This window comes from Octopus bimaculoides, chromosome 7 (assembly GCF_046866305.1).
Source record: "Octopus bimaculoides isolate indiv1 chromosome 7, ASM4686630v1, whole genome shotgun sequence".
NCBI classification, from domain to species: Eukaryota; Metazoa; Mollusca; class Cephalopoda; order Octopoda; family Octopodidae; genus Octopus; species Octopus bimaculoides.
In genome coordinates, this window is record NC_142934.1 from 105,837,672 (window position 1) to 105,847,841 (window position 10,170).

The following is a 10,170-nucleotide window of genomic DNA, read 5'->3' on the forward strand; positions in this document are numbered from 1 at the left end:
CTATCCTCCTCCATTCTCACCACATGTCCACACCAGCGCAATCGTCTCTCTTGCACGCCACGACTGATGCTTCTAATGTTCAGCTTTTCTCTCTATCCCTATGCATTTATATTTGATTCTCCTGTCTCAACCTTGGCAAGAACAGCACATTATATTTTGGAGTTGTCTCCCATACTTGCGTACATTATATTTTGGAGTTGTCTCCCATACTTGCGTACATAATATTAACAGTTTTCGTAAACATTACACTGTTATTACTTTGCACACATAAGCAAAAGTAGAGCATTGTAGTGGTCGCGCGTCTTTTTGTTTGCAAATTTATTGGAAAACGGCTGAGCGGATTTTCACCAAATTTGGCAGAAATACTCATTGGCTTGAACTATCGGTTTCCAGGCCCTTCGCAGATTTTCCTAGATTGGATAGACTAATGGGATTGGCTAGTCGTTATTTTCTTAATCCCGTGGTTTTTCTGCCATTCTACATTCTTCTCTTTAACCATAATCTTTAACTTCAAACCAAAGCAACACTCCAATTTAATTTATCCTCATTACATTACTGGTACATAATAACCAACCCCAAAAGCACTGGAGACAATCTGGTTAAATACTCTTGTTGCTACCAATATTAGAATCACTGTTCACAAAATGAGGTATGGATGTTAAAAGATGATGATGATGACTACTTTTGTTGTTACTTTAACAGTCAGGATATTTATATATCATTGATTTCTTATAAATAATTCATTCTCAAAAATTTGCCATACACATTGATTATTGCTATATTTTTTGTGTCTTTCAGTCGTTTGGTTTACTTGAAAAGAAAAGTTTAAAACTACCTGGCATCAAGTAAGCTATTGTTCTTTTCGGTTATATTATCATTAATTGTTGCCTACAGTATAACTACGGGTGTGTGTTTCAAATATTGCATCACACATACATGTATATGTGTGTATTCTTTTATTTGGTTTAAGTCATTTAACTGTGGCCATGCTGGAGCACCACCTTTAGTCAAACAAATTGACCCCAGGACTTATTCTTTGTAAGCCTAGTACTTATTCTATCGGAATCTTTTGCCGAACCGCTAAGTGACGGGGACGCAGGCACACCAGCATCGGTTGTCAAGCGATGGTGGGAGGACAATCACAGACACAAATAACAAACACATATATATACATATATATACGACGGGCTTCTTTCAGTTTCTGTCTACCAAATCCACTCAAGGTGTTGGTCAGCCTGAGGCTATAGTAGAAGACACTTACTCAAGGTGCCATGCAGTGGGACTGGACCTGGAACTATGTGGTTGGGAAGCAAACTTCTTACCACACAGCCACTCCTGTGCATATGTTTATATATTTTTGATTGAAGTCTCTCCTGCAACACCCGGCTATCTTTAAGATAATTTGTTATCCCTATTTTTGTAAAAGAATTGTCACCATTCAAATCCTACAAAGCTTCCCTCAGATATCTTCTCACATCTGTTTATGTAAAAGATCATTTATTCTGCAACAGATTTGGGTTGGGCAAAATGACTTGGAGCAATTATCTTTTTGTTCTGAGTTGAAATCTGGCCAAGTTCAAATTTGCTTTTCCTCCTTCTAGTATAAATTGAGTAAGTAACAATCTGGCAGTGAATTTCATATATTCAGTTATATCTCCTGTCAGCTGTGGCCTTGTTCCTAAGTTAGAAGTAAGGGTTGTGGTTAGTTAACTGGTAACCCATCAGGCAAAATGCTTTGCAGTATTTAGTTGGGTTCTGAATTGAAATCCTGTGATTGCCCTTTGCCCTTTATTTTGCTACATTCATAATTTATAAGTACCACCCAAATATTGGAGTTGATATTTATCAGCTGTACCTTATCCAAAATGTGTAGCATTGTGTTTGGCTTAGAAATCATTATTATTACTGAAATGGGCATTGATTTTTTTTTTTTTTTTTTCCCCCTTCTCTCGTTTCTTTTCTTTACTAATCTTTTTGTCTTTACTCCATTTAGGGATTTCACTTGGTCTCCAACAGACAACATCATTGCTTACTGGATGCCAGAACAGCAGAATGTTCCAGCTCGGGTGGTGTTAATTAGTATACCGAATCGAACAGAACTATGCAAGAAGAACTTATTCAATGTAGCAGATTGTAAGATGCATTGGCAGAAATTGGGAGATTATTTATGTGTCAAGGTTGACCGTTATACTAAAGCTAAGAAAGTGGAAGAAAAAGACCAATACAAATACAGGGTAAGTGCCAATAAAGATACTTTATATTTTTACTATTATTACTTCTCACACACCCCACCCCACCCCAACAAACCAATCTTCTGCGTCTCTTCTTTTCTTCCTCCAGTCACTATACCTACCTCTCACTCCTCAATCCTGTCCCTCTATCATTGCTATGTGTAACTTTGTATTTCCTTTGTGGCAGCGCACCTGCTCATGTCTTCATTCCTGATCTCTCTCTCTCTCTCTCTCTCTATCTATCTATCTCTCTTTCTCTCTCTCTCTCTCTCTCTCTCTCCAAGTAACTTTGTATCTCCTCTACAGCAACACACCTGTTTCTGTTTCACGATAACCTTTCATCAGCTGACACAAGATCACCTTCTCCAATGCCCCCTCCCCTCTCAAAAGATATTTGTCTTGCAGGTGACTTGGTGACCCTGTCAGTGCAGGTGCCACTTAAAAAGCATCCAGTCCACACCAAAATAGCTACAGAAGTCTGGTGCAGGTTTCTGCTTGGCTGACTCCTGTCAAACCGTCCCACCCATGCCAGCATCGAAGGTAGACATTAAATGGTGATGATGAGGTTTATATATCTACTGTGACTATACAGTGTGATATTGTTGTGTTCTTATTGTCGGTTCTTTAAATGTGACATCAACCAGGCAATAGATCTAATATATTTGTATTCATTTCTTTACTTTCCAGGGAATCTCTTATAACTTTGAATTGTTCAGGATTCGTGAGAAACAAGTCCCTGTTGATAAAATTGAAATCAAAGGTACCTCATAAATGACTTTTCTTATTAAATCGTTATTGACATATATCACTGTTATCTAACCCTTCTCCCTCCCTCTCTCTCTACCTCTCTTCCTTCCCTCCCTAATTCTATGTTCTCGTGTGAACCATAATTATTACCATATTTTAACGTGATATAAAGAACCCTTTTTTGTCAAAAGTTAGGTTAAAAAAATATGGGAGTTTTTTATTGTATTATAATCCCTTACAAAACCTTTTTCCCAAATTTTAAGCCCAAAAATTAGGGAGTCCCTTATACACATTAAAATACGGTACTTCTTGACAATTTTATCAATGTTACTAGCCAACAGAAGTGATTAAAATTGTAGACATAAGGATGGCTGTGTGACAAGAAAAGTTTGCTTGGCAACCATGTGGTTATGGGTTCAATCCCATGTTGGAATACGATGGCAAAATGCCTTCTAATGACCAGTGCTTTATGAATTTTATAGATGAAAAGCCCATCGTATAGATGTGTGTTAATGTGTTTGAGAATACTTACATTCTGTCATCATATGACCTACAGTTTGTGTTCTCCTTTGTCATTTTCCTGTCAACAAATTGTCTGGTTTCTCTGCACTCCTGAAGATGTAAGGAATGAAAAACTCAGTTGCTTGGAAAACAGCTAAGGGTTAGCAGTTGGGAGGGTTTCCAACAGTAAAGATACTGTAACAGTATATATTCGTTTAATGCTTGCCAGTATGGGAAATTGGATGTAAAAACAAAACAAATGTGAGAATGCAACAACGTGGTTTATGTCACATTTGTGTCATGCTGATCCGACTTGAGAGTTACTTTGTTTGCACTTGAATTATTCAACTACATTCCACTCTAACTCAGTGAGTGAAGTCATTCACTTTATCAAACAACTAGACAAGGCATAGAGAGACTGGCTTAATGGACTTTATGAAACGCATGACAATGAAAAATTACCTTGATTTTTTTTTTTTTTTTTTTTTTTTTTTTTTTTAGTGCAGCTCACCGTATGGTCAGTCATGCCTTATGTAACCTACTTACCATAAAAAAAAAAGGTTCCCCATACTTGAAGTAGTCACTGGTATGATGAAATCGATGGGAGGAGTTATTACGTTGTATGTATTAGTATCAGCATGCGATGGTGACTTCTGTAGAAATAGTAACCAAAAAGAAAATGGAGATTTTGAATTGAAATTTTTTCAAATATATGATGGTTGGGGTGTTTGCTTGACCATTTATCAAAAGTTGCAACCAAAACAAAGGTAAAAGAATATATTTTTCAAGGTCTACAAATATTAGCACTTCTTATATTTGCTTTGTTTTAGTTGAGATAAATGGTTGAATGTTAAAGTGAATCAAGGTGTTGTTCATGTTAAATTATATATATTTCATATTTTCCCTCTCTTTCTCATTGATTTCAGAAAGTATAATTGCATTTGCTTGGGAACCCAACGGAAGTAAATTTGCTTACATCCATGGCGAGGTCCCTCGGATATCAGTCACATTCTGTAATATTCGACCTGGGGGTAAAGTGGAAGTTTTAAGTGAGTAATTTTTTAATATTGTTGTTGTTATTATTTCTAAGGTGGTAAGCTGGCAGAATCATTAGCACACCGGGCAAAACGCTTAGAAGGTAAAGACAGGTGAAATACCACTGAGTTCAAATTCTGCTGAGGTCAACTTTGCCTTTCATCCTTTCGGGGTTGATGAATTAAGTCCCAGTTGCGTACTAATTGACTATCTCCCTCCCCCAAATTTCAGGCCTTGTGCCTATAGTAGAAAGGATTATTATTATTTAGGATGGCGGTCATCATCATCATCATCGTTTGTGACAGATAAAATACTCTGTGGTATTCCTTCAGGCTATTTGCATTGTGAGTTCAAATCCTGCTGTGATCAACTTAGCTTCTCGCCTCTCAGGGATTGATAAAGTACTAGTATATTAGTTAGATTGATGGCATCAACTAACCCCATCCCCTGAAAATTGCTGGCATTGTGCCTAAATTAGAAACCGCCATTATTGTTGCTGAGGGCCAGCTGGCAGAATCATGAGCTAATCAGACAAAATGCTCAGCAGCATTTCTTCAAACTCTTTACATTCTCAGTTCAAACTCTGCCGAGGTCAGCCTTGCTTTCATCCTCTCAGGATTGATGAAATAACTACCAGTTGAACAGTGAAGTCAGTATAATTGATTTACCCCACCATTAAACTTGCTGGCCTTGTGCCAAAATTTGAAACTACATCATTGCTGAAGGTGGCAGCCAACACAGTAAAGCTTCGATTTTTCCTTTTCATCCTTCCGGTGTGTCGTGCCTATGTGAGAAATTATTGATAGTGTTCTGCAAGTTTTTCGCTGTGATCAGATATATTTCTCTCCAAATCTGGTTATGGCTGAGTTGTTCTTGTAAAATGCACTGGGCTACTTAACTTGGAGTCATGAGTTCATCACAGTAATTATGTTACATCATTGGGTGTAAAACAAGACTATTTGTCTGGTTACAAAAAAACTGCCCCACAGAAGAGCTTAATTTGATTTACTTATGTAGTGAATAAACAACGACCTTAATATATTGTTATTTTAATAATTACACATTCTAAGTTGTATTGTAAATACTGGTCAAGTTCTGAGTTGTATTTCAGTCCAACTGGACTCAGTTTTAATATAATTTAGAAATATGATTGTGCATGGTGTATATAGCCAGAGAATTCTTATTGAAGCTTAGAACAGATTTCTTCTTTGAATTATGTAACACTGATGTAATTGTATGGAGCTCGCTTGTGTATTGTTCTTATTTGTAATCAGTTCATTTCATTTTGTTTATTTATTGTTTCCTTCTTCCTTGACTTACCATAGAAACACTTGAGAAACGACAAGCCAACCATCTATTTTGGAGCCCAGCAGGGCAGTTTATTGTGCTAGCTGGACTTAGGAGGTTAGTATCTTACACAGTTAACTCCTGTCTTTGTAACTAGTAGCATGCACATGTGTGTGAGTGAGTATGTACAGGTGTGGTAGGAAGTGGGTTCACTCCCTCTGTGTAGAATCTTGGGCAAGTGTCTTCTATATCCCTGGGTTGACCAAGACCTTGTCAGTGAATTTGGTAGAAGGAAGCCATGCATGTGTTAGGGTCTCCTTGCCATGACATTCTTAGCCTTCCATGGAAACGTGTCTGGTCTTTATGAAATATTACTTTACTTGGAAATGGGACAGTTGGTGACAGGAAGGGAAATTTTAGCCATAGAAAATCCACCTCAGCAAATTCCATTTGACATATGCAAGCATGAAAAAGTGGATGTTAAAACGATGATGACGGTATATATACATATTCTTTCATTAGCTGTGCCGTTCTAGAGCACTGCTAATAACCAGGCTGAATATATGTCCAAGCATGACTTATCCATGTGGTTTCTGGTTCATCTCACTGCATGGCACCTTTTGAATAGAATTTGGTAGATGGGAATTGTACAGGATCCTTTGATCAATGGTGACATTAACAATTCTTGTAAATAGTATGCCCTGTAGCTTGCTCAGTGAAATAAAAGATGAGGATTGGTGGCAGGAAGGACATAAAATTCTGCCTCACTGAGTCCAATACATGCCAGTAGAGGAAAAGCCGGTATTATAAAAAAAAGAGCAATGATGATGATATGGGATAATATAGCTCTGTTTATAAGCTTAGACTACATATTGTAGTCAATCATGCATACTGAAATACAAATAAACTGTATACATAAATTGTATTACAAATATGGTTAGATTGCAAGCTGTTACAAATATTCATTGTCAGGGAAGTAATAGAATGTAGATTTTTTTTTTTAGTAGAATGGAAAGTAATCCTCTCATCACAAGAAGTTCTTTATTTCATCTCGTTGTGAGGGCTCCAACATCTTCATATCCGACTTAATTGGTCCCTTCACTTTATCTTCTTAGGCTCAATAATAAGAAATAAGTTCTCAAAGAAAATAACACCAATGTAAATTGATAGAATTTATATAGTAAAATACAGGATGGCAAAATTTGGATCGATTTTGGGTGAAAATTAATTAGCATTCAGTAGTATATGGCCCAGGTTAATAAATAAATATATTTGTATTAAAAGTAATTGTTTTAGTTAATTTCATTTGTGTGAATGAATCAAGCTGTTGCATTTATGACCAATGTCACTTTGAAGTTGATTTTAAATACAATTCTTTGAAAAATACTTTTAAGAGAATTGAATGAAACTTTCCTGATAGTCGGTTTTGCTGAACCACTAAGTTACTGACACGAAGACATATCTACAAGTTTCATTCAGTTTTCATTCACCAAATCCACTTAGACGGCTTTGGTCAGCCCAAGGCTGCAGAAGACACTTGCCCAACCCGGAACCATGTGGTTGGGAAGGGAGCTTCTTACCACACAGCCATGCCTAGCCATGCCTAGCATGGAAAATGGATGTTAAATGATGGTGTTGAGATATAGATAGGTGTAGGTAGTGATGTCTTGATTAGTGTCACCTCTTTGATTCTCTTTCTCTACAGCTTGAATGGCATCTTGGAGTTCATTGACACTAATGACATGACTGTGATGGCTCTCACGGAGCACTTCATGTCTACCGACGTGGAGTGGGACCCAACCGGTCGATATGTTGTCTCTGGCGTCAGTTGGTGGGGACATAAAGTAAGTCGTTGTTTCACTCCATCTCTCTCTCTCTCTCTCCCCCCTCTCTTATATGTATTCTTCCTCTACTTCCTGATGTCATCTTGATGGGTGTACTGGGATCACTGATCAAAATCTTTAAATTCTTAAATATTAGCAATTATTATCATAATCATCATCACCCTCATTAAATTTTTTGTTTTGTATGTTTCAGGTGGACAATGCCTATTGGATTTGGACATTCCAGGGAAGACTTCTGCAGAAGCAGTCCCTGGATAGGTTCTGTCAGCTGCAGTGGCGACCCCGGCCCCCAAGCCTTTTGACAAAGGATCAACTTAAAGATATTAAGAAGAATATGAAGAAATATTCCACACAGTTTGAAATTAAGGATAAGATGAGCCAAACAAAGGCCTCAAAGGTTTGTAACTCTTTGCTGACTGAAACTCTCCCTCTGTTTAATGGACTTAGCTGACAGGGCATGGAAATTTGTAGTTATTTTCTCTGTACAATAGCTTAGGATTTCAGTAGATCAAAGTTCAGTTTATCATATTGCTAAAGCATGTTTATTTCATTCATCACATTTCCAGATTCTTGATTATTGTGAAAATTTCCAGTTTGTTGTTGTAACACCTTACCAGTTAATTATTGTGTTAGTGCATATGCTGTTGTGTAAGTGTGTGTATGTGAATATGGATGTCGTCATTTAACGTCATCTTCCATGCTGACATGAGTTTGACAGATGGGCAGGAGCTGCACCAGGCTCCATCCTCTGCTTTGGCATGGTTTCTACAGTTGGATGCCTTTCCTAATGCCAACCACTTTATAAAGTGTACTGGGTGCTTATGTGGACACCAACACTTATGTATGTATGTGTGTGTGTATATACTGTAGCATGGGTTTATATCTATATGTAGGTATGTTTGTGGAAAATTTATAATGAACTTTTATCCTGCTGCATTAATGATAGATATGGTGTATATGTCTTCTCAATGCTTCCTGTCTTACTATACAGATTATCTAAAAGTATTGTCCATTGTGTGGCTGATAAATTTGGTATTTGTGCTCTTGTATATTTAAGGGATCCATGATGTTTGTGTATGTGCTAAATATTACAGTAACTTTATTATTCTTCCTTTGTAGGAGATGATTGAGAAACGGCGCAAGATGCTGGCTGACTTCCGGCAATATCGTGCTGACAAGGAACAAGAGTACGCTCAATACCGAGAGAGAAGAATAACTCTTAGAGATGGTAAGTTGGTTTGTTAGTTTTACGAGGTGGATCTGCTTGCTTTGCCACTGCAGGCCTTCAATAGTTTGTTGACTTTTCATTTTATACACTTTTTGATAAAAATATGATTTGATATTTTTCTAATGATGGCAAGTGCTCTACACTTAATCAATTAGGTATTCTTCCTACAAATAATGTATTTGTAATCTGGATTCCATCGATGCACCCATTACTCTTTTCTACCTCACTTTGATGCTCTTGGTGTCTAATATCTCATACGTATTATTTGTTTTGCTATTTCAGGCCATGATACAGACTCTCAGGCCAACAACCCAGACAACTACATTGACGAGACTATTGAATTCCTGTTGAGTGTTGAGGAAATTGTTCTCGAGTAATCCACTTCCGGCAGAAGAAACACTTTTTTTTTTTTTTTGGTTTTTTTTTACTCATTCACACGCCACATTATTATTAATTTGTTTTATTATCTTTTTTCCCCCCTGTTAGAATTATTTTTAATGCCATCAGACAAGCTTGACTTCCAGAAATAGATTGTCACTGCTAATCAGATGATGACGACAGCACTCTCTTCGACTGTCTCTTTCTTATCCACTTCTTTGTCTGCTCCCCGTGTCATGGCGGTACCCAGGGTAGGGTTCGGCCGCACCTGCAGGTGTTTGTTTCAACAAGGAACAACTATGAAGATGGCAGCAGCAGTACCACCGGTTTCAATGTTGTCTAGAAGTCTGTTGTGTGTCTCTTGTTCGTCATCCATAGCAGCCATGGTCTCAAAGTTGTTGCAGTTGTCTGGACATGGTCTTAGTGGACTGTTACCTCCTAATGCCACGCTGATTCACTACACTGCTCTGTCCCTCAATTTACTATTCGGACACTTCTCCGGGCTCTTCCCAGCCCCATTCCGGTTATGGAACTGCCATCTAGACTTTACTGAAAACATTGACCATTTTCTTTGTTCTAGCTATACATTTGGTGGGTTGGACGGGTGGGATGTGGTGGAAATAAAGCCCCTAATTACTTGTACACATGTCTTTTGTATTTCTCTTTCCAAACTCGGAAGTTCAACTGTGGGTTATAACTGATCCTGCAGGCCTGCAATAAAAACCTTTCTAACCACAGCCTTCTATTCAAGCATAATATCTAGAACTTTTTCTTTTTGTGAAATTTGATAAAAATTGGGCTGCTATTTCTAGCAGATATAAACAACAATTAGATGCTGCTTCATTGATAAGTCGTTTTGGTGGTTAATAATAAATATTTAAATAGGGAAATTATTATTATTTCTAAATCTCCCTGTTCA

The 10,170-nt window shown here is 37.5% G+C and overlaps 1 protein-coding gene across 1 annotated transcript in view; it reads left to right on the forward strand.

The window, feature by feature from the left end:
• LOC106876072 (eukaryotic translation initiation factor 3 subunit B) overlaps positions 1 to 9,893 on the forward strand; it is a 30,034-nt gene extending 20,141 nt beyond the window's left edge. Inside the window, exons 9-17 of the mRNA XM_014924477.3 lie at positions 799 to 845; positions 1,994 to 2,234; positions 2,919 to 2,991; positions 4,406 to 4,528; positions 5,840 to 5,918; positions 7,507 to 7,645; positions 7,839 to 8,042; positions 8,765 to 8,873; positions 9,156 to 9,893. Of these exons, the coding sequence (XP_014779963.1) occupies positions 799 to 845; positions 1,994 to 2,234; positions 2,919 to 2,991; positions 4,406 to 4,528; positions 5,840 to 5,918; positions 7,507 to 7,645; positions 7,839 to 8,042; positions 8,765 to 8,873; positions 9,156 to 9,250 (1,110 nt within the window). The 3' untranslated portion in view covers positions 9,251 to 9,893. The remainder of the gene's footprint in view (positions 1 to 798; positions 846 to 1,993; positions 2,235 to 2,918; positions 2,992 to 4,405; positions 4,529 to 5,839; positions 5,919 to 7,506; positions 7,646 to 7,838; positions 8,043 to 8,764; positions 8,874 to 9,155) is intronic.
• The last annotated feature ends 277 nt before the right edge of the window (positions 9,894 to 10,170 follow it).